Source organism: Colletotrichum navitas, assembly GCF_030913465.1.
Source record: "Colletotrichum navitas strain CBS 125086 chromosome Unknown LY79scaffold_74, whole genome shotgun sequence".
Taxonomy (NCBI): domain Eukaryota; kingdom Fungi; phylum Ascomycota; class Sordariomycetes; order Glomerellales; family Glomerellaceae; genus Colletotrichum; species Colletotrichum navitas.
Window position 1 is genome coordinate 63428 of NW_026850620.1, and position 27814 is coordinate 91241.

At 54.4% G+C, this 27814-nt stretch overlaps 7 protein-coding genes and 1 non-coding gene across 8 annotated transcripts; 4 read left to right on the forward strand and 4 right to left on the reverse strand.

Annotated features, from left to right (window-relative positions):
• Positions 1 to 2029: 2029 nt before the first annotated feature.
• LY79DRAFT_672862 (glycosyl transferase family protein) lies at positions 2030 to 3310 on the forward strand (the record flags this gene model as incomplete). The annotated part of the gene is made up of 1 exon (XM_060564102.1): positions 2030 to 3310. The coding sequence occupies one exon, from the start codon at positions 2030 to 2032 to the stop codon at positions 3308 to 3310; it is 1281 nt and encodes a 426-aa protein (XP_060410029.1).
• Positions 3311 to 3794: 484 nt separating this feature from the next.
• LY79DRAFT_523641 (tetratricopeptide) lies at positions 3795 to 6352 on the reverse strand (the record flags this gene model as incomplete). Its single annotated transcript, XM_060555561.1, has 3 exons — positions 3795 to 4234; positions 4288 to 5400; positions 5449 to 6352. 3 exons carry the CDS (start codon positions 6350 to 6352, stop codon positions 3795 to 3797), a joined length of 2457 nt encoding a protein of 818 aa, XP_060410030.1.
• Positions 6353 to 6905: 553 nt separating this feature from the next.
• LY79DRAFT_565780 (caffeine-induced death protein 2) lies at positions 6906 to 8459 on the reverse strand. The gene is made up of 2 exons (XM_060558760.1): positions 7925 to 8459; positions 6906 to 7855 (listed from the first exon to the last, which is right to left on the reverse strand). Exons 1-2 carry the CDS (start codon positions 7989 to 7991, stop codon positions 7332 to 7334), a joined length of 591 nt encoding a protein of 196 aa, XP_060410031.1. The 5' UTR covers positions 7992 to 8459; the 3' UTR covers positions 6906 to 7331.
• Positions 8460 to 9598: 1139 nt separating this feature from the next.
• Positions 9599 to 12392, forward strand: LY79DRAFT_364848 (ankyrin repeat-containing domain protein). The gene is made up of 2 exons (XM_060552777.1): positions 9599 to 10191; positions 10244 to 12392. Exons 1-2 carry the CDS (start codon positions 9749 to 9751, stop codon positions 12090 to 12092), a joined length of 2292 nt encoding a protein of 763 aa, XP_060410032.1. The 5' UTR covers positions 9599 to 9748; the 3' UTR covers positions 12093 to 12392.
• LY79DRAFT_565782 (uncharacterized protein) lies at positions 12270 to 14676 on the reverse strand. Its single transcript, XM_060558761.1, has one exon. The coding sequence runs from the start codon at positions 14531 to 14533 to the stop codon at positions 12692 to 12694; it is 1842 nt and encodes a 613-aa protein (XP_060410033.1). The 5' UTR covers positions 14534 to 14676; the 3' UTR covers positions 12270 to 12691.
• A 2041-nt stretch (positions 14677 to 16717) lies between these two features.
• Positions 16718 to 16808, forward strand: LY79DRAFT_t222. Its single transcript has one exon. It is a non-coding gene; the product is annotated as a tRNA-Val (tRNA).
• A 106-nt stretch (positions 16809 to 16914) lies between these two features.
• On the reverse strand, positions 16915 to 17254 carry LY79DRAFT_565783 (uncharacterized protein). The gene has a single exon (XM_060558762.1). It carries the CDS (start codon positions 17213 to 17215, stop codon positions 16967 to 16969), a length of 249 nt encoding a protein of 82 aa, XP_060410034.1. The 5' UTR covers positions 17216 to 17254; the 3' UTR covers positions 16915 to 16966.
• Positions 17255 to 23883: 6629 nt separating this feature from the next.
• LY79DRAFT_593220 (uncharacterized protein) lies at positions 23884 to 27274 on the forward strand (the record flags this gene model as incomplete). Its single annotated transcript, XM_060561525.1, has 4 exons — positions 23884 to 24774; positions 24854 to 24910; positions 25826 to 26306; positions 26397 to 27274. The coding sequence occupies 4 exons, from the start codon at positions 23884 to 23886 to the stop codon at positions 27272 to 27274; spliced, it is 2307 nt and encodes a 768-aa protein (XP_060410035.1).
• Positions 27275 to 27814: the final 540 nt, after the last annotated feature.

The following is a 27814-nucleotide window of genomic DNA, read 5'->3' on the forward strand; positions in this document are numbered from 1 at the left end:
GAGATAGAGCTAGAGAGAGAGAGAGGAGAAAAAATTGAAGCAGGCTGATCAGCTATCGCATCTAGCCAAACAAGGAAGAAGGGCACAGGAGGAAGAGGGATAGAAAGAGGAAGGAGTCAGAAGGGAGCATGTCCTAGAGCCCATCATGGACAGACAGAGACACATTGCCAGGTCAAGGTTCAGGTGCAGGATTGTTTGTGGACGTGGATGGCACGGTGTACCTGCTCAATCCCCGTCCGGCTTCAGCGGCCCACGGATGGATTGGAGAATGACCCGCATGTGCAGATAGAGTTATACTTGATCTCTGGTGGATCTCTTCCTCTGGAAACAGGTACCGTGCTATCGCTGATACTGATCACAGCGGTGCGATAAGCCCGGACAACAGGCACGGATGCGCGCTGCACTGCTGCAGGCCGTCCAGTTGACGCTAATGCGAGGGGTCCGCGGGCACCCGTGGCGGGCACCCTCGCCGGCCGCCTGGCCTCGAAGAGGTGGTGTAGCCGAGAGTCGAGTTGAACTTGCCGAAAGGACTGTCGCAACTAGATGCAAATTTGTTGGACGGCGTAAACGACGACTTTTTAGACTGCCACCATGATACTTCAATGCTAGGCCGATGAGGGGGGGGGACACGCCGCAAAGAGAGGAGAGCGAGAGAAAAGGACCATGGGTTGAGATATGAAGCCCGACGCCCCCTCCAGGCCTGTATTGGCAAAGGGTCCGACCCATCGACAAGAATGCAGGCAAGGTCCGGGTGAATACCTTATCTGGGGAAGGAGGGGTGGGTGGCTGGGGTAGGAATGGGACATCAATAGTGTAACTGTAACCTCATTAGTTGGAAGCGGTGACTTGCCGTCTGAGGCATGTCACGGGCTGTCAATCCTTAGTTGACGATGATGTTTGAGTACATACTTAATAATTAGTGCTCAAGAGATTAGTTGGTGACTGGGAATGGCGTGGGTGGACTTTTGACGCCGACCTAGTCTAATTATCGTAATCCCGTGCCCGGCCTTCCGCGGCCTGGTTCGCCCGCCGTCTCGAGCAACCCCTTCCCTGCTGCTAGGTTTGAGGTTTGATATCATGCTGATGCTCTTTTCCAGAAAAGATCCGCATGCATTACAAGAGGGGAAGAGAGAGAGAGAGAGAGGCCAGAATGCCTTTGCCGACTTCATCCTTTGGACGACGAGCGGACAACGTCTAAAAATCATGCCCCCGGTCCGACCGCCGCATCGCATTGTTCGAGAAGCATTGCAAAGCAGCGAGAAGAGTAGCGCGAGAGCAAGCAAGACGACAATGCCTTTGTTTGTCATCCTTGAGACTCAAGGTGCGCGGTACACGGTCGAACTTGCCTATAGACAAATGGGGAAGAATGAATGAATGCTACGCGACTAGAATCTCCGGGGGTGGAGAAAGGAATGAAGGCGGAAAACGTCATCTCCATGTGGAACCCATCAATGTCTGTGTCTGCTGAAGAAGAAGAATGCCATCTGGCGCATTGAGGTCGCAAAACCGATCTCCCATCTTGTTCCCCAATCCTAACATGATCCAAAGTCATAGCTTATTTAGGTCAGGTACCTAAAGAAAACAAAACGGGAGCGGAGATTCCCTAACTGGCGACGGTCGAGCATCCAGGGCCACCTGTCCCGCCACCACTCGGCCAATGGGCTCGTCCCGTGCGCGCTTGATCAGGCAATAATTGGCCAATCAGCCGTGGCCCGCAGCACCGGCAGCTCCAGGATACCTGGGTACCTGGGCACGTACCTACCCCGGCGCTCCAGATATCGGGGGGGGGTTGAGGAGGGGCACACTTGCCCCGGGGACGGCGGTCCTCATTCACAATCTCTCCCATTGTTCCGGAAACCCTTTGACTCACAACGCATTGTTCTCGGTGAGCCGATCTCAAATTCTTTGCTTTTATATCCATATCCCCGTCTCGATCACGATTGCAAACACCGAACGCAATCTCTCCAGATACACACAATTACCTACCTACATAAAGGTAGACACACATAAACACCCACCAAGGCCCGCCATGGCCTCTCAACCTCCTCCGGTCGCGGGGTCCGGCGATGCCGCCGCCGCCGCCGCCGCCCTGCCGCTCATTGACATCAAGCCCCTCCTCAAGAAGCTCTGGCCCGTACCGGAGGCCGGCCTCAACGTCACCCCGGACGAGATCGCCGAGGCCATCTCCCACTTCTTCACCCATCAGGTCTCCGACGCCCAGGCCGCCTCCCTCCTCATCGCCCTGCACTTCACCAACCTCGACCGCCGCGCAGACGTCATGGCCCACTCCGCCCACGTCATGCGCCGCGCCGCCGCCGCCGTCGACCTCGACGGCCTCGCCGACCTCGTCCGCCGCAAGGGCCTCGCCGCAGGCGCCTACGCTGGCGGCCTCTGCGACATCGTCGGCACCGGCGGCGACGCCCACAACACCTTCAACATCAGCACCACCGCCAGCATTCTCGCTTCCGCCCTGCTCCTCGTCGCCAAGCACGGCAACCGCGCCAGCACCTCCAAGTCCGGCTCCGCCGACCTCGTCAACAACATGCAGCCCCGGCCCCCCGTCCTCACCGCCGTCTCCCCCGCCACCATCTCCGCCGTCTACTCAGCCACCAATTACGCCTTTCTCTTTGCCCCCGTCTTCCACCCGGGCATGCGCTACGTCGCCCCCATCCGCAAGGAGCTGCCCTGGCGCACAATCTTCAACCTCCTCGGCCCCCTCGCCAACCCCGTCGAGGACATCCTCGAGGCCCGCGTCATCGGCGTCGCCCGCAAGGAGCTCGGCCCCGTGTTCCTCGAGGCCCTCCGCATCGGCGGGTCCCGGAAGGCCATGATCGTCTGCGGCGAGGAGGAGCTGGACGAGGTCAGCTGCGCGGGGCCCACCCTGGTCTGGAGGCTGACCGAAACGCCCGGCGGCGGCATCGCGACGGACCACTTCCGCGTGCAGCCTAGCGACTTTGGTCTGGGCACCCACCCCCTCGACACCGTCTCGCCGGGCAAGGAGCCCGCCGAGAACGCCGAGATCCTGCGGAGGATACTCGAGGGCGAGATGGCCGACGACGACCCCATCCTCGAGTTCGTGCTCATGAATGCCGCAACCCTGTTCGTGGTCTCGGGCATATGCGAAGCCGAGTCCAGCAGCATGGGCCCCGGCGACGACGGCCAGGTCATCACCGAGAGGGGACCTGGCGGAGGACGATGGAAAGAGGGAGTGCGAAGAGCGCGCTGGGCCATTAAGAGCGGCGAGGCCTGGAGGCAGTGGAGAGCGTTCGTCGACGTCACGAACGGATTCAACGAGCAAAGGATTGTGTGATTAAGAAGTGGCCATTTGTGAGGTCATACGATATAAAAAAACGGAGGGGGAGATAGAGGGCTGGCTGGGCGGTTCACCGGTAATGGGATGAATTGGAACGGACATGGCGGCCATTGGCACGGATGCAACACGAGAAAGATTAGGCGCCTCGACATGCGCAATAGCTCCGACGGAATTTGGAGTCCCAAAAGTTTTTGTAGCCCTCTTCTATCACAACTTTTTGATGCCTATATCCTCATCCGGGGACAGACGCAGTAGCACATCCCCCGCGCCCGACCTTTTCCCTCCACCCCCCAGCCTTGGCTTCCCTTCCTCGACCAGGAAAACACCCACCCATATCCATTTGGAGCGGCTCAAATGTTAGGGTATTCGGGAGCTGCAAAATATCGCAAAATATCGCAAAACTAAGCTCGGCTTAGCTCAGGCCAGCATGAGCCGGTTCATGATCCTCCGGAAAGGTGAAAAAAGACGCGGTCCTTGACTCCTAGGCAAAGACGGTTACCTCGGGCCATCGCTCATGCGCCGCCTTCTTGAGGGTCTCGGCTTCGCTGCTTCTCCACGCCTTGAGAGTATCGTAGACTTCGGCGGCGAGCTCGAATGTGGCCTCGGGCGCCTTGACGACGTTGGCGAGGTCGGCCTCGGTTTTGGGTCGGTCCTCCCCAAGAACTCTCCGGGCCTTGAGCGCGGCGACAATGTACGAGGGCTTGGACTTGTTGTTCGCCAAGAACTCCTCGTTGTACTTCTTCAGGTCGCCAGCAGGGGGCGTAAACTCGGACTTGATGAGTTCTTGCACCTTCGCAGGCAGGCTCTCGAGGGCGGGTCGGACAACGTGAGCGAACTCGACGACCCGCTCGTGGACTCCGGGGTGAGCCTCATCCAGTTCACGGGCAGCGTTGAGGCAGCGTAGCGCGAGAACGTACTTCTCTGAAATTATGTTAGCACTGTCTGCAATGATGGAGGGTTGTGAGAAGGCTTACTCCGGCGCAAGTAAACGTCGAAGCCGGCAAACTGGGCCTGGATGTTTTTGGGGCTGAATTGCAACAGAGGGGTGACGAAACGCATGGCGGCACCGAGGGGCTCGGCGTCTAGGAGCTTGAGGCCAAGAGGATCCTCGTCCTTCTTCTTCGGTTCTTCGCTAGGCTTGCCCTTGTTGGGGTCCTGTTTCGATGCGCGCTCGGCGGCTTCGCGCTCCAGACGCTGCTGCTCCTTCTTGGCTTTCTTGGCGGCCTTCTTCCTCTCAGAGGCGTCGTCGCCGTTGGCATCGCCGTTGACGCCGTTCGCCGACGGACGATCGGCGCGCTTGAGGTAAATGGCCACGGCGTCCAACGCAGCTCTCGAGTAGAAGGGGTGGTCACGAAGGTGATCCTCCCATCGGATCATGTCGACATAGGCTCGGATTTGACCCTTTCTAAGAGAGAAGCTGTGGAAGTCAAACTGGTCTTCTTGCCAAACATCGAAAATGTTGTGGACGGTGTGGAATCGCTTGAGCGCCAGGGCGTCGTCGCCCTGTCTGGCACACGCCTCACCCTCCTCTGTCAGGTACCAGACACACTGCATGTCCAGGAGATCGGCAAGCGGCCCGCCGACGGTGTCCGCTCTGGTGAACAGACCGACAGTCTTCAGTGCCTTGTCGTTTTCGTTGTTACGCAGCTGGTATTTGGCGGCCTTGGTGTTGATGTAGCGGTCCCGGGTATCCAGGGCACGGGCCTTGTCCATGGTCTCGGAAGCCTTTTGGAGGTTGCCCTGGTGCTTCCATATCCTGGCCTTGGTCATGGTGAAGTCGACGCTGTCGGGAACCTTCTCGATAGCCTTGTCGACGTACTCGTGAGCCTTGGCCAGATCGCGACTCAGGTGGTAGTTGTAGTGTTGAGCGAGGAAGTAGAGGGCCGCGGCTTCGCCCTTTGAGCGATCGCCATTGGTCGATCCCGAGCTGGAATCATGGGACTCCAGGTACTCCTGAGCCAAAGCCTCTAGGGCCTCCTTCTTTGAGGAATCGGAGTAGAGGTGCTTCAGGTTGGCGAACGTTGAAGGAACACCCTTATTGAACATGAACGTCAGGTACTCCCGGGCCGCAGTGCGGAAAGCATCGCCTGGAGACGTTAGTGACACACAAAACCAAGCCACGAGGGCAGACCTACCGGACAAGAAGCTCAGGGGCAGACGGCGAGGCGCATCTGAACGGGGAAACTTCTTGGCGTATGTTTCGTAGACTGCTTTCCTGGCATCCAGATCACTGTCGGCAAAGCCATGGGCGCTCTCCAAGCCCTCGAAGTAGGCAGGACGGTCCGGGTTGCGCTCAACAAGAGCCTCCCATGCGGCAACGGCCTCCTCCTTCTTGGCCAACTTGACCAAGTACTTGGCGCGCAGCTCCAAGTATTCAAGTCTATCGAGGCTGTGCTTTGCGGCAGTCTCGAGGTGCTCGAGGGCCCGCTGGTAGTCACCCTGCTCTGCAATGATTGTGTTCTTGTACATGACGGCCTCGGAGTTCTCGTAGTCTCCCCGGGAAGGCGTGGACTTGAGCGTGCCCTCGTAAGTGGTCAGGACGTTCTCGGCCGCGGACAAGTCACCGGCGAGGTGATGGGCAATGGCCAGCGCAGTCCAGCTCTGGCGCAGCTGGGGGCGCGCCTGCAGCATGGCTGTGCGACTCTGGATGTACCCGGCATAATCGCGCATCTGCACCTGGAGGATGGCCAGGTCCCGTTGGATTTGAGTCGACTCGGGCTCAAGCTTCAACGCAAACTTGTAGGCCTTGATGGCCTCCTCGAAGTTCTTGTTGGCGCGGTACAGCAGGCCGTAGACGTGCCAGCAGATGTGCGACTTCATATCCACCGTCAGAGCTTCCTTGCCCAGCGCAAAGGCCTCCTCGGTCTTGCCCTGCGCGTTCATGATGAGAGCCTTCATGGCCATGGTGTCGCCATGCTTGGGGTTCTTCTTGAGGATGAGGTCCGCGGACTTGAGGCCGCGCTTGTACTGCTTGTCCTCATAGGCGCGGATGACGGCTCGAAAGAGGGAAGCCTCTTTCGAATTGAGAGGTTGCGGCATCGGATCGGTATTTGGCCGGAGTTGGAGCCACCGGCACTAGTGTGAAAAGAGGTACGGCTCGTCGAGGAAGAGCAGAAAGAAACGAGGCTGCGGCGGCTTGTGTGACGCCGGAAATGCGAAATGTCTACCTGGATGCTGAATCGCAGGACTTTTGCCTGGAGGGGCCGTCGAGGAGGGGTAGCTGCAGTCGTCTGACCGGAACGGCTATTCGAGGGGAAAAGAGGGCGGGATCGACGGGCGGGATGCAAAGAGCAGAGGCCGGTTGTGTCGGGGACCGAGTCTCGTGTCTTTTCGAGGAGAGAGAGAGGTGGTGTGGGATGTTGGTGAAGGTGGAAGATGGTCGAGACGTGAGTCCACAATTGGAGCTGAGTGTTCACAACGGAATTGAAGTTGGAGAAACTTGGTGCTTTCGGCCACACAGATGTTCCAAGGCTGCGGCGGGCTGGCTGGCCTCTAGGCTTCGGGCCCTTCAGTGGCCGCCCATTTGCCGAGCCCAGCCAGAGAGAACACCTGAGCGTACCGTCCAGCGGCACCGCGGGGGCTGATGGTGGGGCAAAGCCACTGGAATGGCCGCCTTTTACTGCAGGCGTGCGCGCACGTTCCACCCAGCAGTCGTTTGTTCGGTGGGGGACGTTTTTTCGACTGCTAGAAATCGTATCGTCATGGATGCTGACTGCAGCATGTGGACTAGAGACGCAACGATCGTTGAGCCAAGGTACGAGAGAGAACCTATTTACTTTTTGCTCCTTGTTGTTCATGGTGTAAATATTGTCCGGTGTTTCTGCCCAGAACTCGATCGAGGCTTGCCTTTCTGTGCTTCGAAACGACCAGCCGTGCCATGAGGTAGCTATGGCCGGAATACTTTCACCTTTCTCTTCGGTCTATCATTACTTATCCGGCCGTGTGTTACAATGTTGGTACAAAATGTACAGTTATCGCGTGGTGCCCTGCAGCTGCGCCTAGTACATCAGGCTGGACTTCATCGCTCGTCTCCCTCCAGGCCAGTCCTCCGTCGCCAACTCTCCAGGGCTTGTTCCCACGTGTCCGCAGACTCGCCGCACCTTTGCTTAACCATGTCCCAGGTCCGTGTCCGCACGATGTTCTCGATGCCCTTCTCCTGCCGTATGAGCATCGCGAGCTGCTCCGTCCGGGGTTCCCGCGGGAAGAACCTAGCCGAGTAGGGGTCCAGGCGCTCGTCAACAACCCGCTCCTTGTCCTTGGCGTCCTCAATCTGTCGCAGCAGAGCTTCGGGGTCATCGGGGTCAGGGCTCGTTGCAACAACTCCGCAATAGTGTAGAACCTCTGCGCGGGCGTGCCATGTCGGAAACAGCGCTTTATCCTTGAAGTTCTGGCACGCCTGGGGGTCTATCTGTCGCGGGAATGTGCGCGACGTCCGTTGTGCCGTGGAGGTCGGGTCAAAACCAGCGCGGGCGGGTGTTACTAGCGCGTTGAGGTTCTGGGTTATTGAGTCGTCGATGCTGGCACGGGATAGTCTAAGAAAGGCTGGTGGGACATATTAGAGAGCTGCCGTTTTCTGGAGAGGTAACGGATAATAGTTATTGAGCAACCAACCTCTCAAAGACCCTGTTGAGAAACAGAACTGTGGCGTGAGGTGCGGTTGAGGCGGCGGTTGGGTCATGGTATCCTCGGGGAGAGGGTTCGAGGGTTTTGCGCCGGCCGCCACGGATGACGACTCTTTCTTCCAGAGTATGCCCGCCAGGTTGACAGATGTTGTTCGAATATTTGTCTGTGGTGCTGAACGATGCAGAAACGAAATGGTAAAAGATTGAACGTCGAGGTTTACGAGAACCCAAAATGTTCCTAGGAGGTGATGACCACTGCAAGTTGGATTACGTCGTCAACGGCAAGCTATAGAAGAGCGAGCTCGGAGCATGAAATGCTTGGGCGATGTACCTACCTAGGTAGGTACTTACCTAGGTACAGAGTAGTAGGTAGACAGGTGTCTACTCAGGTACCTAGGTAAGCAGGTGCCCTTGGTAGGCTGAGATGAGCTCCAATTAGTGTGAACAGTCCAACCAATTACATATCAAGATGAGTTTTTGGAATGGATCGGACTATCATAGGACCGCGACACGAGGGCCCCACGAGACGAGCCAGTGATCCATTCGTGTTGCCTCGCTGGTCTGTGCCCGCCGAATGTGGCCTTATGCACCGTTGGTCCCTGCTCCAGAGTGGGTTTCCAGGGATTATCAGGGTCAGTCAATTTCTCTTTTCTTTTCTTATCTCTTCTCTCCCACGTGTTTTTCTGCTTTGACCGAACCTTCGGTCTTTGAGCAATATTTCCAGTGGCCTGGCATGCTTTTCCGTAGCTCCGGGAGCCACAACCAAATGCAGTTTGTTCGATCCGAACCTCGGCGTTGTCCCCACCTCCGTTTATCCTGCATCAGTTCAATATTACTATGGTACCAGGCCGAAGTTTTTGACCCCGGCTAGGTAAATGATGTTCACTTCCCCTACTGCAGGACTTCACTTTTGGTGAATATTACCCCTCTATTATGATATTAGCTGTTGGGGGCAACATCATATGGGTCAAAGACTTACCCCTGCCGCCCTGTATGTACCTGTGTGACCCTAACTACATACCTACGGGGGGGGACCGCCTTGGATCAGTACCTTAGTCACTTGACAAGCGTCAATCTCGAATTCTGTCAGACCCTTGCCCGTGATACGATCATAAACCATCAGAGTACCTACAGTACCTCAAGGCCCCTCCCATCCAACCCCTACCCCCTGGACACACAGACGTCAACATCCATCACTTGACTATCTTAGGATCTGTTCCCAGGTTGCAAGCCTACCCTCTTTCAGTCTGGCCTATTCTCATATCCCCACCATATTTATGGAGATGAGGTTTCGTTTCACCCCGGTGAGCCAACCATCATCTCCCGTTGATCTCAATACGCAGGCTTGATGAATCGGCACAGACACGATGTTGGCTTTTCTACCCGGGGGGGGTTATCCTTCTTTTTTCCCTTTTGTTCTTCGACCGTGAACCGGGGGATCGCTTCCCGTACAAAGACATCAGAATTTCTCGCCTTATCCCCCACACTGTCGCCTACATAACTTGGTGTCATATCTGCATTGCCAGGCCTAGCAGTGCTTCATCTCGCCAAGCTGCGCCTTCAATATCCCCCCCTTGCCTAGCATCATCGCCCCAGCTACCGTATTGGGACCGCACCGTTTTGTTCTGGACTATGGGGGGAGCCCTACGTGCTCGTCAGGTTCGCTCCCCCAGCCCCACGAGTCAACGTTGCACATTATTTTCCCCTCTCACATAACCTAAAAGACGACGACTTCCTCTCCAACTTTGTTGGACCCATCTCTGACCTCGACGCCATCTTGCACTAATGCCTTCGCCTTTTGACCAGTCCGGCCATGGACTTCCCGGGACGTCTCCCCGGCGCAGGCCTGGCCGATTTGATACGCGCTTCGGAGCTCCTTGCTGACCGATTCGATCTTGTGGCCAAGAGCCTCAACACGGCACCAGTCACCTTGGCTGCCGTCGCCAAAGAATGCCGTGCCGTCACGGATGCTCTGCGCCGGTTCGAGTACCTCCGCGAAACCATCCCGGAAACACTGCCTTTCGATCCTGTTCTTCTCGACGAGTCTTGCCATGACGCCTTGAACTCCATTTTCAACGACTTGTCGTCACTCGATGTCTACAGCACACGCATCCGCCCTGCCACGAGCGACAATAATGTCGATATGTCCTCGGGTCAGATCACCATCATCTGGAATGAACCATATTTAAAACAAATGATTCGTCAAACCAAAATCGGCCGTCAATCTCTCGCCTTTCTTCTAAATTGTGTTCCAAGGTCGGTCAGTCACAGCCCGCTTGATCAACCTGTACTTACACCACAAACTCAGCGAACATGTTACATCCAAAAACCTCTCTACATTTATGCATTCTTCTCGTTCAGTGCCATGGCATTGCGCCATGAGCCCAGCAGTGCTTAACAAAGGCAGCCGCTTGCGGCTATCAACTACTAGGGTTCGCCCGCGACCTGACATCTACCCTATCAGCGACCTGTCCGAGATTCACTCGGCCCTGAAGAGACTCAAGCCGCCACCAGGCACAATTTATCGGCAAAGCCCGCGAACGACCAAGGATCTTCACGACGCCATCGACCGCGAAGACGAGGCTGCTGTGGTGAAACTATTGCTTCAGAGAATCGATCCAAATATACCTCGCTTTGGCTCAAAGCTTTCGCCTCTGCGCCGCGCTCTCGGCCGCCAGATCCCATCCCTCGTGACGTTTCTGGTTATGGCCGGTGCAGACCTCGAGGACCGCGATGATCAAGGCGAAACGATCCTGATCACGGCCGTCAAGTACGCGTACTCTGAAAAGATCATTGCACTGTTGTGCGACCTTGGCGCAGACGTCAACGCTGTTGACAACCTGGGATGCTCGGCTGTTCACCATGCCGCCATGTCAGCTAACGAAGACGATACTCTCGCTGTGCTTGTACATGCTGGAGCGGACGTCGATCACAGGGATTTCGCGACCCGGACGCCTCTAATAGCAGCTGTCCAGAAATACCGTTTCAAAAGCATCGAGAAGCTAATCGAATACGGCGCAGACCTAGAAACTCGTCTGCAAAATGGCCAGACGGCGCTCCATGTCGCCATATCAATGAAAAGCAGGCCCATGACAGAGTTTCTCTCAGATCAGGGTGCCTACCTCGACCGACGGGTCAACGGGCATACCGCCTTGACATACGCAATAGTCACGGAGTGTTCCGATATCGCCGAGGTGCTGATCGAGGCCGGTGCCGATGTCGACTTACCTGGTTCACAAGGTAACTTCCCGCTACAAGCCGCAGCCGCGGCTGGAGACCAACGCACCACGAAGCTTCTACTTTCCCGAGGAGCCAAATACGAAGCCGTTGGAACTGACGGGTTTCTACCCGTTCACATAGCAGCCCATGTGAATCAAGTCGAGGTGCTGCGGCTCCTACTCAAGGCCGGATCCGCGATCGACCCCATCACCGAACGCGGTGAGACTCCCCTCGCAATTGCAACGCACTTTGGATGCTTCGAGGCCGCTCAGTTTCTAATCGAAGCCGGCGCGGACGTCGACTACGCCACACCTGGGGCGGACAATATCATCTGTCAGGCACTGAAAGCCGGCCACACCCGCATCGCCGTAGCTCTGGTCCAAGGAGGTGCGGACATCACTTACACGTTACTACGAAACGCCAGCATGACGCCGCTGCATCTTGCAGCCCACTATGGGCAAAACGACGTCCTTACCGCCATGGTCAACGCAGGGGCTGACCTAGAGATCCGAACCTGGCCTGGCTTCACGCCGCTCTTTCCCGCCGTCCGGGCCGGCCATCTTTCTACTGTGCGCCTGCTCCTAGCAGCCGGCGCTTTTTCGAGAGTGCGGTCGATGTCAGGCGCGAATCTGCTGTTTGTCGGCATTGCCGAGCCCGCCATGATGAAGCTCCTCATAGAGCTCGGGCTCGATATCCACGAGCGCGACCACCACGGCGCAACGCCACTCCATTATGCAGCTCTACATGGCCACACTGCAACGGTGAAGCTCCTACTGCAGCGGGGCGCGATATTGGTCCATGCGAGCGCAGTCTATGACACGCTCCATGACTACAAGCAGAAAGGCCCTTATCGCCAGGGTACTCCCGCCGGCCTTGCACGGCAAAATGGTCATATCAAGATCGCTCGACTAATCGAGGGCTGGAAATACAAGCCCTGAGGGGCAGTTCGTACGATCTGCCCGTAGTTTTTATCTCTATTAAACCCCACTTTCTACCCCTATATTTTCTTTCCTGTCATATGTTTACGGAGCTATCACGGCATCATGAGATACCCGAAGTTTATAGTCAAGCGTTTACTGACGTACGTATCAATCACCATCGGCCTGAACAGGTTTTTTTTTCCCTTTATCCAAATAAACTACATGAACGACCTCAGATAAATGTTACCAAGGTGATGACTCTGTTTGCGTGGATGGGGCAATCGGTATATCGTGCACAATGCCTCCACAGCTTCCAATGTTTTTTCTACCATCTTCCTCGATTTCAAGATTCTATCTCCCTTTACCAATAGCCCTCTAGCCCTCTTGCCTCGAGCACCCACGAGCTCAGATACATAACGAACCCCATCCGACTCCGCAGCCCATGTCGCCGAGCCTGATTCCGTTGCGTTTTCAGACACCAATTGCAGTTCTCGAAGAGCGAAGCAGCACGTTGCTCCTGAGGTTGGTAGGTGCTAAATCGTCGTCGTCTACACGGGCAACAAATATGTCCAGAGTGCATATCAAATGCCTGTATCTGTATCAAGAATTGTCGTGCGCTAAAAATGGGGGAAGAAGTCGGACCACTCTGGGGTTTCATACAATGCGGAAGGAGCTTCTCTCAAGCTGAGGAAAGCCTCGACAACCAAGAAGACTCTCGCTATCACAAACACAACGATAATCGAAACAAGAACCAACGATTTCACCTTCCTCATCCACGGCTTCTGGTAACGCGCGCTGGTCAGTCGTGCCCCTGGTGCCGCTCCAGAAACGAACACGTCGAACCATGGCCAAGCTTGCCGCGCAAGGAAAAAGATCCACAGAGCAACCCCGGAGCACGCAATGACCAGAGACGCGACGAGCCACATCCTCCGTTCTATCTGCGTTGGGAAGTGATCGACCCAGCCAATGAGATGAAGCCCGCCGTACGCTGCCGCAGTGAGGGCGAGGAGCGAGCGCAGCACGTCGCGGTGAATGTTGACCTGGCCAAGACCGAGGTTGGAGATGGACGGGAAGTTGACAATGTGAGACACGATGTATTCCGTCTCTCCGAGGAAGACGCCAACGGTCGGGACGAAGGTAAAATAGTATGGTGTGTATGTCGGGCGGGCGGCACACATAGCCCATAGGCCGTCTGCGGCCTTTGCGGCCTCCGCCAGGCGGACCGGGTTAACGGGGTTGTGTTTGTGAGACTTCTGATACTGCTGGACGTCGGCGAAGATCCTCCGGCAGTAGAGGTTACTATGGCGCAAACTAAGATTGATGTACGGCGGCACGAAGTACGTCTGTAAACACTCGGGTGAAACTGTAGGTTTAGACTGATCAATATGATACATGTACGCGCTTCGCGGAACCCTTTGCGTGTGTTTTTCGACAGTTAGGGGTGATAAGTGCGGTCGAATATCGCTTATATCAAACCCAAGAAATCCGGAAGGCTCTCTGGTGCCGGGTGACCCGATGGACAAATGCGTCGTGATGAGGATCTTGGCAGCGCGCTGGTCTTGACTCCCCTCGCCTGTAACTTCTTGTCCTGGCATATACTGGAAGCACCGAATGTCTGTTACACCATTTATAGCGTCTATGGATGAGCAGACTGTCATCAACGACAGAAGGTCATCGGTGTCCCCCTCCAGTACCGTTGGATCCATAACATCGAAGGGTTTGCTCCACCAAAGCAGGTAGAGAACCACGGCGCATGCGACGTGCCCACATGTGTTGATCTCCAATAGCGACACAGGGAGCTTCTTTATGAGACGTCCAATGACTTGGGTGACCATCCATCCGGCCTGGATGCAGACGAGAGACTTGGCCATCCAGTCTGCTTTGCTCTTGTCCTGGATCTGCGATTCATGGATGTCAGGCAGCTTCCCGGTAAACGATAGAAGTCTTAGGCCCTCCGGTGTGACGGTAACCCTCCTGAACGCGTCATCTTCGTTGTCGACAGACGGCAAGTCGACAACAAAGCCGCCCATGACGGCGTAAAAGCACTGCATCATATCCCACGTGTGCCTTGAGGGCATCTGGCCATCTCTCCCCTCTGTTCTGTCTAGTGGTTCTCCTGCACTCTGGCGATGAGCAGTGTCCTTTTCGATCTCTCTTTTCAGCCATCGCGCAACGATGTATTGCGCCGCCGCCGTCGCCACGACAAGCTCAGGAGCGAAGATGCCATAGAGTACCCACTTCGCCCTTTCTAGTGCCCTGCTCCTCAGGGTGGAGCGGACGGGGGGAACGTTGAGGTGGAGGGCCGTCCAGACGCATATTGTCAGAGTGAGTACGCAAGAGCAGATTAGGCCGAAGGTACCTCGCCCGTTGGGTTCCGAAGCCCAACCGGTTGTTGAGGAAGAGGCGTTGGCGGATCCCAGTATCGGGAGGAGAAAGGAAGAGCTCAAGATACGAATCATTGATATCGCCGTTTGCAGTTTTTCACATTCATTTGGTCCGCGTGTTAGTATCTGAGGGGTGTATGGTGGCCCATTTCAAGAGAAAACCTATGTCGAGTCTGGGTGAGGAGTTGCGGTTAAATACTTTGAGTGGCACCCGCTCGTGTAGGGTGCGCCACGATGCGGGAAGACATAGGAACTGGTCATAAGCGCTGCGGTTAGTTGAGAAACATGCATGGAGCTAGAAGCTGGAGCAGGGCTTCGCCACCACCAACCAGGGTGAGGAACCAATAACGATGGCTATCGTTGCACCGTTGTAAGAAAATCATGCTATTCGGGTTGGGAAATGGAAATATGCCTTCAGAGGCTTTCTCATGCAAAACATCCAGACCATGGCTGCAACCTAGGTACTAATGTGTCGTTCCTAGGACACGAGCCTTGCACAACACTTCTCGATGGTCAAGCCTGCAAGTCTAAGCTAGGTGATCGTGTTTTCATAAAACAGGCCATTTGCTTTGGTCGTTTTTTACCAACGAGGAATCCGTAATGAGGGTGTTGAGCTGCATAATCTGAAATATGTCAGGAACAAGATAAAACTGCACACGACGACAATATGCCGACTAGCAGATGAGGAAGTGGGTATGAAACTGAGCTAGCTCTTGTTCTTGGAATCAACGTTGCAACACATCTCACACAAAGTTTATCTTTTTGATCCTCTTCGGGCCAGACATAACGTCCCAATCCATCGTTTCCCATTCCATCATGCCGTCGACAAACGCTTCGCCGATCAAAAGCCACAATGGCGTGTCTTGCCCCGACTCATCCTTGAGTCGTCTGGTGATGACGGGTCTCCCATGCCCAGTTAACACCATGACAGCATCTCCTGGTTGAGCAAGAGCAAGCGCCAGCCCAAGGAGCCCCGAGTTCGTGCTTACAAGACGACGGTTCCTCGTGCGTGTTTCCATGGCTTGCCGCGCGGCGCACGTGGTCAAATTTCTCTTAGCGTCCCAGTCTTCTCGGGGGAAATGTTCGAAGTACGAAGACGAGGGCTGATGTCCGATCAAAAGATCAGCACTCGAATTGATAAAATGCTAGTTCCTGTAAAAAGGCGATTTGGTATATGGCTCGTCCTCTGGGATTATTTCAGTCATGTCAGCTGATATGCTTCCGAACTGCAGTCATCAAGCTATTAGAGAGTGCATTCGTACCTGGAAAGGCATGATAAAGGCAATCGAAAGATTGCTTTGTTCCCTGAACATCGGCACTACAAGTCAATACCCAAGACACCCGAGGCCCTTCTATCAATCTCTTCGCCACTCGGCTACGATGCGATTCCGTGTCCACAAAGTCATGTGTAGCCTCCGGGCCGAACTCTGAGCTGGATGTGTACTTCCCCGTTGGCTGGACGACACCCGCCCGAGAGTATGAAGCATAACGACTTCCTATTTCCATGTCTGGCTTGTATAACGCTCCAACACCATCGACAATTTCTGCAATGAAACCGTAGCATGTAAGGACCGTTTCTTCTCTCATCTTTGGCTCCAAATTGAGGCCATCAAACACGAACGCTTGCTTGTTGCCGCTGGCATGCCAGTTTCCTTCAATCTTCCCGATTTGTTGCTCAGGGGTCCTGGCAAGATATGGGACCCATGATGGCAGGCGTCTTCGATCCCACAGTCTTCCCTGAGCATCCCGTATAGGCATTCCACATCCATCTATCAGCGAGAACAATTCAAGACTCTTGCCCTTCGTGACATAAGCCACTGTAAACTCGGTCAGAACGGTGGTGATGTGTTTGGTATAGTCCACTGTGAGCCCAAGATCTGGAAGCCTCACTTTCCCATTTCTTTCCCGCCTCCCAAAACCAAAGAGTCGCACGCTCTTTTACTGTCCAGTAAGCCCTTTTGTTGAAGGTGGATGGCTTAGGTGCATGGCATGCAAAGCTAGGTTGGTTCAATTTTTAGGTTGGCTAATTAAGCTAGGCATGTTACGAATTACATTCACAGGTACCTTCTGTAGATATATTCAACAACAGAAACAAGCTCCCTGTTCGAAGTCAAGATTGGGCAAAAGAGTCATCATATGAAATGGGGGAGTTGACGATTTGCAATGGGTAGAATTGGCGGATCTGCGCCTGCCCGCAACCCACCCATGCCGCAGCCAAAGGGTTAAGCCGAAAATGGCCTCGGTCCACCATCCCCCTCCGGCTGTGTGTTCTAGTGGATTATGATTTCTCGTTCACAAGTATGTGCACTTGATCCCGAGAAGGTCGCAGGTTCGAGCCCTGCCACGGTCATAGTCAAAGTTTTTTTGCTATATTATATAATAATATTTGCTACAGCTATCCCGGAAGCTTTGCTTCATGTTCTTACTAGCAAGTAGCCTTAAATTCAATGTGTGGTGTCGAGCTGTATTCTTGATTGTTTGAGATACTTTTTTGTTAGTTTGTTTTGTTTATAGCTTCATAGAGCACCGAAGCGTTGTTAGGTCTTGATCTGTTAGAAAACGATGTATGCTTCTAATACGTGCTAGTCTCTGTAGTAGACTTGAACAAAACACCAAAAATTTAATCCAAGGAGCCTTGGGATCATTTGGGTACGCGGAGTGATTGACGGTGACCTCCATTACTGATAGCGCAGGTTGTAGCCTTGTGGTTCTGCTTTCCGAATGATAAAATCGCCCGATGTTTGTTGGTAATAACATAGCCGCGAGATAAGAATGAGGGTTCCAAGCCAAGATGGTGATCTAGGGCAGACTGATCAACGGATGGCGATGTTGGTTCCTGTTACCTGAGCATGCGGGAAATAGGCGCCAGCAGGTGCCAAGACTGACCGCCGGCGCCTAGATCCTTGTTCGTACATCTGAAAACAAGCTGAATTGGGAACATACCTTTCAAAGTAGCGCAAGCAGTAGCCCGTTCAGCGCCACCCAAGTGATATGGCTGGCTGGGTTTCTGTTCAACAACAGAAGGAGTACGAACTTCGCAAAACCCAGACTTTGAAGTAGACGAGGCTCTGGCTTGGTAGATTAAGAGGGCTGCCAGGGCAATTATAGCATTTTGCAGGAGATATGTACACTGGGACACGATAGGACAGGTTCCCTATCTACAAGCTAAATGGATCTTCTTAATTGCTAGACAAATTTCTTTCTCGATTGATTACACTGGTGAATGCTGAGTAGTCTATTCTGGGGAAGTCTCTCCTCCGAATCAAACCTGACAAAATGGAAGCCATTCTCGCGTCTCACTCTATCGAATATCAAGTGAAGTTTACAACCCTCTTCATACTTGGCTCAGATGTCTCACCAATGGCTCACAGATAGAACCCCGAACCGGCAATACTCCAAGTCAGAGATTCCTCTTGCATGGCCGCCTCCTCTTTCACCTATTGCCCCGGCATCCCTTTTACAATACTCAAGACCTAGCCAGCGGGTAGTTCAGCTTCTGCGCCCCCAAGACGCCGAGTATCCTTCCATTGGATGACTTGTAGGCCGTCGAGGGTATCTGAGCCCCGTCATTTCCCCATCAAGACTCTACGACGGGCTCTTCGACATCCCTTTCGTGACCCGCTGAGGCTCCAACTCGAACTCCCGTACCTGGCCGCTACTGCTTAGCTGAAGCGTCGGGGGTTCTGGCAAGGATCCGTGTAAGCTGGGATGGGCTGATGTGTTTGAGGGCCCGAAGCTGAGGCTGGGGTAGTATCAGACGCGGAGGCCGTATACGGAGAGCCTCTGCACCAATTCGGGCCATGATCGTCCCAGGTCTGGAGATTTTCCATTGGCGCCGCACCTCTCAAGCACTCTCTTGGATGTTCGCGGGGTAACCCGACCTACACATGGCGGAAGGAGCTCGACTCTAAGCAGATGAGCTCAAGCCATGGGTATACAGACTTCGAAGGGTCCATGGTTCTTTGGTAGCGGCAACGGAGAGCCTTGATCGTATGATACTCCCGAACTAGAATTCCATGAAGTCGAAGAAGTTGACTGTGGCGGAATCTTTCGGATTATGTCCACTGGAGCTGACATGAAGGGCGACAGACCAACTGCGATTGTGAAATCCATGAGAGCGGGATGTGCTTAGCTACTTGTGTGCCCTCACAATAAACAACCCGAAAAGCTGTCTCAAACCACCCGTGGCCGTGAATAAAGTGCCAAGACGAAGATACCGTAATATAAGAAAGAATAAGATTGATGTAGGAACCAGTTTCTCTAGGAAACGGGACTGTCATCTAATAAATTTGCCAGCGACTTGCATCTGAACAACTTGCCTGAAGTCAATCGCTACTCTCCCCAAAGTCCGATTCTACATAGTACGAACCACACCTCTGAGATTCCCATATTAAAAGAAGCGACTTACAGCTCAAGACCCGGCAGAGCACATCAATAAGCTTGGGTACCAATTGCTTAATGCACCAACTACTTTTCGTGTTAAGCTAACTTCAGGGTGCATGTACAGACCACGGAAATGTTGGCGGATGGTGGGATGGGAGGAAGAAGGGCAAGGCCACCCCCCGGCACATGACTAGTGGGAAGATGGAAAAGATCTTCAGGGTCGGAAAGTTGGGACCAAGTCAACCATGCTGATTGATATAATAAATGGCCCCGGCGCGGGCTCGGTTGCGAAAACAGGTCTATCTTTGGACTGTTCTTGCGTCGATTACTTGGCGTTCGGGCACGAAACAGTGAACAAGTAACGTCAAGCCAACCGAGAACCTCGCATAATGGACGGCGCTCTTCTGCATGACGACTTTCGGTATGAACGATTCCCAAACCATCACCGAACACTTGGACTTGGCCGAAAATACGGTTATGTTGGTTCTGGTGGTCGCAGGGCAATGCTACGGTACAGAAAGCACCTGGATCGGGGCGCGGACACGGCCTCCGCCGGACACTAAGGCTCCAGTTCTGCGGGGGACGGGAAAGGTCGAAAATAGGATCGCTCCGTAAACGATTAACGAGGCGAGGCGACGTGACATGGACCAGGTGTCGAAGGCAGCCTACTGTTCTACCGCTGCCACCATGGGGACCATAACCATGGATGTCTTTCAATGATAAGTGACGAGAGATTGCAAATGAGATTGACGAAATATTGAGCTCTTGCCCGATTCTCCCAAAAGTGGCCGGGAATCAATAGTGTGGCTGACCCTGGGGGTGATGCATGAAGATGCACAGTCGATTGGAGATGAGCATGGGAACCCCATGACTATGGCTGGGTACGAGATGGAGGCTGAAAAGGAGATGCTGGTCGCATGGTTGCGAGCAGGGATGTCGTTGTAGGCGGGATTTATGAGCAGCAGCTCGCAGCAGTGGATTGACGAGCCAAGCCACTCAGAAAGCCACTTTGGCCACGCTGTGGTCATTTGGGTGATGGAGGAGCGCTGATGAGCAGGCCCAAGGAGAAGAGACTGCCGGATATCGATTGAAGAATAATCTCCTAGGCGGGATTTTCATTTGGACACCGTCACGCTTTGGTGGGAAATGGCAGACCTTTGACGACAGGCCACGCGGTGCTCAGTGAGCACTACGGCGCGAAGCGAGACTAAGAACCGGAGGCTGGGCGTTTTCCAGGCCTCTATATCCTGGTATGGCATGGATGGTGATCAGCTCCCAATCATTATGATGACGACGAATATAGGACGGTATGCATCGAAAAGAACAGACTAAGCGAGACCCCTAGCCACCTGGATGTGCTGATGTACGAATACAGCTCTCTCCCGAACGAGCGGCCCGGTATGGCTACGGCTCTTGCCGGGCTTGCTTACCTTGTCCTCCTAGCTTTGTTTGGGGGCTCGGGCATGAGAGGGGACAGGGGGGGAAGCATATGAAATGGCGACGAGCGGAAAGGGGGAGAGGGGACATACGTAGTAAGGAAGAGGGAGATGATAGATGCGAGAAAGAGAGGGGGCTTATCGGCAGGAGAGCAATCAACATGGCTAGGTATGTAACACGAGAACAGGGCAGATAAAAGCAGCGTCGTTGGTTGTAAGGTGAAGAAGATGGCGGCGGTGCAAGGGGTGCTACAGAGCTTCGAAAGTGATGCCGCGGCGGTCGCCAATGACAATGACGCCGACCCAAGAAAAAAACCAATATTCCGCCTCTGCCTGTCGCGTGAGAAACGTCCACAGCTGAGATTGAGAATGAGGTCAAGTCAAGGTAGCGCCTCAGTGGCCCACTGAAAGTGTGGCTTTGGTATAATTGCTAGTTCATGCGAAGAAGCGTATGGTACGAGTTAGCGATTCGTTGCACTGGTTGGGGTGGGGGGCATTCGGTGGTACAGGAGATGAAATTTGATGGAGCTACAAGTACGTGGAGGAGACTGGGCTAGACCTCCTGATGGAACAAGCAGGAGCAGTACTGGGTTACGTAACACAGCAGGGAGACGGCGCTAAAGCAGGACCCAGTAGAACTTGGGACACAAGTACCTCGGAATACTGGGTCAAGTCTCTTTTCCGTACCGGGCCGTGTACAGAGAGTCTGACATGAATAATAACGATGATATACATACTACCTAGTACACGTACAAGAGCTTAGTGACCCGGGGGAGTTAGGCAAAGAAGAAGTAAAAAAAGACTACTGTTCCTTTTCGTCGGCGCGACTTCAAAATCCGGCTTTCCGTACTACTTACCACATGGGTGGCCGAATGGTCGCTTTATGCCGTGCAACCTGGAAAGTGTTCAATGGACATAAGTCAAAAGTATCGCTCCCGAGATGCATCGACCTGACTAAGACGGAACGGAGCCGCTGGGGACGTGGCTGGCATATCAGAAGGAAGGCAGAGAATGATTGTCAACAGCGGTCTCTTTCCAGTCACGGAAACCGGCCCCGGGCTCACCCAAGTTCCGGGGGGAGGGACAACACGGGGGCTGGCAGGAGCTGGGAGGGGGAAGGAGGGGACCTCCTATCAGTTGCAGAAAGGGCAGGAGTTTGAGAAGGTAAGAGATCATGAAGCATGGTCAGGATGACGGTCGGATTGTATCAAGTTTAACCCTTCACCGACGGAAGGGCTGCGGGAGGTTCCGGACAGCCTCCAAACACCTAACACCTCAGAGCTAGAGAGGTGTATCGGACAAAGGGTCGAGTTCAGAGAGTAGGAGTGCCGAGGTAAGGAGGTACTAGACATTCAATTTATCCATCATCATATAAGTTTAGATAGGTAGGTATCGTATCATTGTATACCTGTGCCTGGATAACCTTAGGTGGTAGGTGTCGTACGTATACGTGTACATCATACGTTAGGTACGTACATATAGCGGCGGGGATCTCTAGCCGCTCGGTTCAGTGGAAAAGACGAGTTGAATTCCACTGGGCTAGGTAAGAAAGCCCACCTACCTAGTGAATAAGAGGGGAATTTATTCATGATATTTTATTCCTATTTTCCCACCCGGGCTGTACTTCCCGATCGATACGTATCTTTTGTCGTGCTTTAGGCCTATCAGAGACTCGTGCGTTCTGCCTGAAAAGTTAGGGATGCATTCTATCGTTCCCTTCGAAGAAAAAAAAAAAAAAAGGCTAACGGGGAACCCACCCGCCACCCGTAGGTGAAACGGAAAGGGTAAGTAGGTGCGTGGCTTCTTCCTCAGCTTGGTACGGTTGCGATTTTGCGACAAGTGATGTCGGATTATGGGCTACTTAACATTTTGTATTTCTCTCTTCTCTTGAGTGGTCATTTTTAGGTATTACATGGGTGTCCTTTTTGTCCTTATAGTACGAATAGGTAGATAGGTAGGTACCTATAGGTAAAGATACAACGTAAGAGGTGTCAATCAGACCACATCTCGAGCACTATCGTCTTCCCACTACCTATTTGCTGGACAACCCACACTGACACCAATTTTTATTTTTTTTCTCTCTCCTTCCCTTCTATCGCCCCTTCCTTCATCCTTCCAGTCCACTTCTTTCGTGGGCTTCGCTTCGCGGCAACAGCGACCACCCGATCTCGAACATTCCCCTGCGCGCCCCGTCACAATCGGCCAATCCTGGACGGTAAGCCGACCTGCGTCTCCTTCTTTCTCTCCACTATCCTGGATACCGGACAACAAACACTGAACAGGGCAGCAAACCGATGTCGACCACTTGGCAAGACCGCATCGAACCCCCGTTTCCCACTCTTCGCCGGCCCGTCAACTACCACTTTCCGAAGTCCCAGGGATCGCACCGCCCATTACCACCACCACAACCGCCATTCGCTGCCTCCCTCCCCTCTCTCTCCGACTTGCGCGTTATATTGTACAGCCTTGAGGTACACAACTCAACCCAATCCCCACCCAGTCTGCCTTGCCTGTGCCTGTACCTGCTCGACCCATCATCTCCTCGCCGCCACATCCTTTAACATCGACAGCCCCTCTTCCGCCTTTTACTGATAGGTCCCACCAATACGTCGTCTTCCCTGACTAATACCAGACGGTGGAGGCAAGTCTCGGTCGTTATTCCTCGTACCCTTTTTGCTCGCTCCGAGGTACCGACCGACACATTGGGCGTTCGGAAAGCACGCGCAGCCAACCTGTGTGAGGTGTCGCGCTCTCTCATCTCACTCGCCCTCAAGCTCAGCAGAGAGTCTGGATAACCCCCGGCCGGCCACACCCTGGCTCCTTCCGCCCTGCGCGCACGCGTCGTAACAGCTTCAACAAACCAGTCGCGAAAAATTGTGCAGGCCTGGACTCACCACCTCCTTTGCGCCGCACTCCGTTTCTTAGTGCAATCCGGGTTCTTCTCGGCCGACATAACCCAACCACCCGACCTCTACAGATACTCTGCCCGTCCTCTGAGCGTGCGCGCGCACACACACCAATGAGATCAGTGCCTGCCTCTTGCTTGCTTACACGTTGGGTTTACACACCGCACTGCACGTTGGATTGCATATAGCAACAGGGGTCCAGCTGCGGAACACGGTGAACCACCCACAACCGCCTGCTCAGCTTCTTCCCCGACGAGACGAGACCTCCTTCCGCGCAGTTGCTAATACTGCTTGACAACACTGGCCCGAAAAGGTCACCACCCAAGTCGACCTCGACTTCCTTCGCCCACACCCTCAAGGCCTCCTCCCCTCCCCCCCCCCCCCCCCCCCCTACGCGTACCCTTCCTCGTCTCTGTTCCTACTGCGGCTCCTCCGCACCCCCTCCCCCCTCCTCCTCACCAAGGACCAGCCATAGTGCAACAGCAGGCAAGCAAAAATACACACGAAAAAACCGTAAGGGGAAAAAAAGAAAAAAAAAAAAAAAAAAAAACTCCTAGTCGCGCCGTTCTGCACAGGGACCACCACAACTGGCTCAATCTGCGCCCCAGGGTGTCGCGCATCCATCCACGCCTCTTCCTTCCCCTGGTCGACCTCAAGAAGTCCAATCGTGGCTCCATAAAAATTTCTAATTAAAATCGAAATGGCTCAAGAAGACATCAAAAGCACCAGCACCGGCACAAGCACGAGTGCCAGCACCTCCAGCGTGCCTGTACCCGTGCCTGTGCCTCTACCAGATGCCAACGACGTCGTCGCTGCCAGTACGGAGCCCTTGACGACCTCTACTAATTCGGTCCATCCCCCGACCACTTCGACCTCTCCTCCTCCTCCTCCTCCTTCTGTATCTGCTCCTGCTTCCGTCCCCACTCCCTCACCTGCTCCAGCTCCAGCTCCAGCTCCTGTGCCCCTCTCTGCGACGACGCCGACCTCGAGCTTGACTTCGACCTCGATCCCAACCTCGACCTCGACCCGGACTTCCTCAGCCGAGATCTCGTCGAACGCGACTGCGAACGCGTCTGTTCCCGCCACGACACCAGCACCCCCGACTGGTTCTGAGACCGAGCCTGCTCTGGCTGCTCCCTTTGCTGATCCTATTCCTGCCCCCCCGCAGCAGAACGACCAGCAGAACAGCGACGCGAGGGCGTCATCCTCGCCGACCATGTCCCACCATCACCAGCCTCAAAGAGGCTATCCGAGCCCCAACAACTTCCCCTCACCCGGCGCCTTGGCCCCGAACCAATACTCCTACCACCCGCAGCAGAGCCAGGCTTCTGATCCATACCGGGCCAATTCTGGCCCTCCAGTTCCATCTCTGCCGAGCATGAAGAGCCTCGACCATCACTATCAACACGGAGCGCCGGCTCCTCAAACGATGCCAATGCAGATGCAGATGGCTCCGAACCAGGGCATGCAGTATTACCTGCCGCCGGGAGTGCAGGGCAACCCATACATGACGCAAGACCTGAACCACCTGAGATATCAGATCCCCCACCACGATCCCAGGCTGATGCGCGGTCCCGGCGGCCCTAAGAAGGTAAGTTTGAAGGAGCTGGTAGTGGAAGGCTGCTATGGCAGCATCAGCTTGTTTGGGTAAAAGCTGACGGCCTTTGTAGGAAATTAAGCGCCGGACGAAGACAGGCTGCCTGACGTGCCGCAAGCGTCGCATCAAGGTCAGTAGTAATTTGGTGTTATTCCATGGCCTCTATCGCTCTTTTTCCTCTTTTTTTTCTTTTCCATTTTTTGCTTTTTTTTTCCTCTTTTCTTCTTTTGATCTTGTTCCCTTTTCTGCCCCCTCCCCCCTTTTCACCCTCAATGAAATGCCCCAATGAAATAGGCGATTTTATGGCAGTGGAGACTGTTTTTCTGGGCACCTGCCAAAAGGAGTGCAACACCAGTTGAGGAAAAGAGGGAATGTGACCATGGACAAAGAAACATAAAGTTTTCGATAAGCGAATCCAGTCGTGGTTTCTCAAGGCAAAAGGGTGGGAAAAAAACGGTCGCTTGACGTTCGCTTGAGCTCGAGCTACTGCGAAGCGAGGACGGGAGCCCGTGGACCACGTTCCGGGATCGCGCCCGCGGCTGCGCGCCCGCAGGGAGGAGCAATCTTCCGTTCCTGCAGAACTGACCGCCGCCCGCTGAGCACTGCCCCTCCCATCCCTTCTGGGAAGAGGAGGCGCCTAAGCCTCAACCTGTCAGGACGCCTCTCGCTTCGCCTCGCCTCGCCTCGCCTCGCCTCGCCTCGCTTCGCACCTTCCACCTCCAAGAACCCCCTCCCCCTCCCCAACTCCAGCCACCGTCGACCTTGGCTATTGGCTAGCTTAGCTTAAGCCTCGCCCGCGACGCCGCCGCTTGACTTCATCCCAACTAACATCGCCTCATCTCACTTTACCTGAACCTCATCATCATCCCCGACTCGCAGTCACCTCTACGGGCAACGGCACCAGCAACTCTGCGATTGCCAAACCCAAAGCCCCTCCCCTTCAAAACTGTTCATTTTTTGCCGTCGAGAGACCCGTCGTTGATTGATATAACCTGATATCTTATTCGATCATCATTGAAGGTTACTTTTTCTAATCATCTCTCAGTGCGACGAAGCTCACCCGACTTGCAACAATTGCAAAAAGTCGAAGCGCGAGTGCTTGGGTTACGACCCTATTTTCAAGCAGCAGCCGGGCCCCTCCGCCATCCAGCCCGCCCCAAATACCCAACGAGTACCGACCCCGACCATCCCGTCTGTGCCTTCGTCCGTTCCGCCAACGGTCCCGACTGTGCCCTCGACCCCCGCCGTACCTTCAGTGCCTGTGCCGGTTTCCTCGTCAAACCCCTACGGTGCTCAGCCGGCCGTCTTGCCCAGCTCGTACAACCCTCCCATACCCTCTTCTCACTCGCCTCTCGACCCGGCTCTCTCCTCAACCGCGTCCAGCGTTAAGACCGAGACGACGTACGACTTCGCCGCACCCATAGATCCTGCTTTGCAGACCTTACCCGTCCCGGCTACCGTACCCTCCGTTCAGGCTCACTCGTTCCCCGGCGAACAAAGGGCAGGCTTCGACAACCATCTCAGAGGTGCGACGCTCCCGCAATCATTGTACATGCCTTGTTCTCTTTCAGCAGTTGCTCTGTCCCAAGTCTCGTATACTGACTGTGACCACGTAGCCAAAAATATGAAGTTCGATGACCTCATCGGCCTCCTGGGCCCTGCCGCTCCCACCCAGGAGATTGCCCTCACCCCGGAGCTCCTTACCGAAATCATCAACATCTACCGCGAAGTCTACGCCGTTGGCCTGCAAGCCTTTTTCGAATCCAATTGGTTCCAGAAGCAGGATGTCCAGGGCAAGTTCTTTCTCGAGCATAGCCAGCCCCTCCTCAGCCAATTCGCTTCTTTCCTCAAGGTCGTCCAGTCTGTGCCGGCCAATGACCACACCCAGATGGCGCATTCTGGGGTCCTCGAGACGCGTTTGATTTGGGCGCTGGCTACCCTGCCGTGTAATAGCGCTCCCCCCTCAACGAACGCTGAGGCCAAGATCCTGCCGCACCCCGAGGACCTGACGGAAGCAGCCAACCGAGTCAAGGTGCTGGAGGCTCTTCTCTCCGGTGACTTCCTACCCTCAAATATTCTTGCTCCTCCGGTCCCTGATGCGAACCCTCACCGCCAACAGGAGTTTGAGTTCTGGCACAACTTGGCTCAGTACTTGTGCTACCATGATGCCGCCAAGCGCGACGAGGTCCTTGGCCGGCTGAGACTCCAGCTAGGCGGCAGGGAGAACCGTGATCTCATCTATTCCATTGCCATTTCGCGCGAGCTTTCTCCACGTGTTGAACCAGGATTCGAAAGGAACATTCCCAAACACCTGGACGAATCCGATCCTAAGAACCGGTTATGGGTTGCCAACAAGTTCATCCAGGATGAGGCACAGGTCACTGGCGGGACGACTAACATTGTCCGACGATTCAGCGAGATTGCCATCCGAGCCTACATCAGTCCTGGCGTGAACATTGCGGTACACTCCAGTCCGATTTCAGCACAGCCTTGATCATTCAGGCCAGAATATTCTTAATTCAGCATTTCACACTCTGTAGCGTCTTTCAGGCTCAGGGACAGCGGGGGGAGAACAAAAAAAAGTGGTTTTTTTTTTCCCTTTTCAAAGGCGTTACCAGGAATGGAAGTAAAGCATAGCTTTCGATTTTTATTTTTTTGAAATTTTCCATTTCCTTTTTTCAGGCGGTTGCATGCGAGCCAGCACTATGCTGCTCGTCCTATAACTCTTTTACAGTCAGCATCCTTGTATAAGTATTCCCATCCTTAAAATTAGTCATATTCCAGCATGGCGGGCGGTACAGAGGAAAGAAAGAAAAGTGGCTTTTTTTTTCGTTTCAGATGCGGCTAATCAGTGGGAGGTGGTTGCAGGCGGGTGCCATCCTTATTCCACGCCTTCGTGGGCATGGCATACGTTGTCATAAGGTCCCGGGCATAGCCTGCCCTCTATGTACGATACTAGATAGCAGATTCACCCGGATTCTAGGACAGGACACCGGTATGAATCAAGAAATACAAAGCCTTTTGCAATTATCAA

Bases quoted from the DNA above. Each gene is read 5' to 3' on its own strand.
- LY79DRAFT_565783 (XM_060558762.1), bottom strand. From the start codon at position 17,215: ATGTTATTACCAACAAACATCGGGCGATTTTATCATTCGGAAAGCAGA.
- LY79DRAFT_364848 (XM_060552777.1), top strand. From the start codon at position 9,749: ATGGACTTCCCGGGACGTCTCCCCGGCGCAGGCCTGGCCGATTTGATA. The intron at 10,192-10,243 runs GTCGGTCAGTCA...CCACAAACTCAG, and splicing joins CTTCTAAATTGTGTTCCAAG to CGAACATGTTACATCCAAAA.
- LY79DRAFT_565782 (XM_060558761.1), bottom strand. From the start codon at position 14,533: ATGATTCGTATCTTGAGCTCTTCCTTTCTCCTCCCGATACTGGGATCC.
- LY79DRAFT_565780 (XM_060558760.1), bottom strand. From the start codon at position 7,991: ATGACCCAACCGCCGCCTCAACCGCACCTCACGCCACAGTTCTGTTTC. The intron at 7,856-7,924 runs GTTGGTTGCTCA...ATGTCCCACCAG, and splicing joins CTCAACAGGGTCTTTGAGAG to CCTTTCTTAGACTATCCCGT.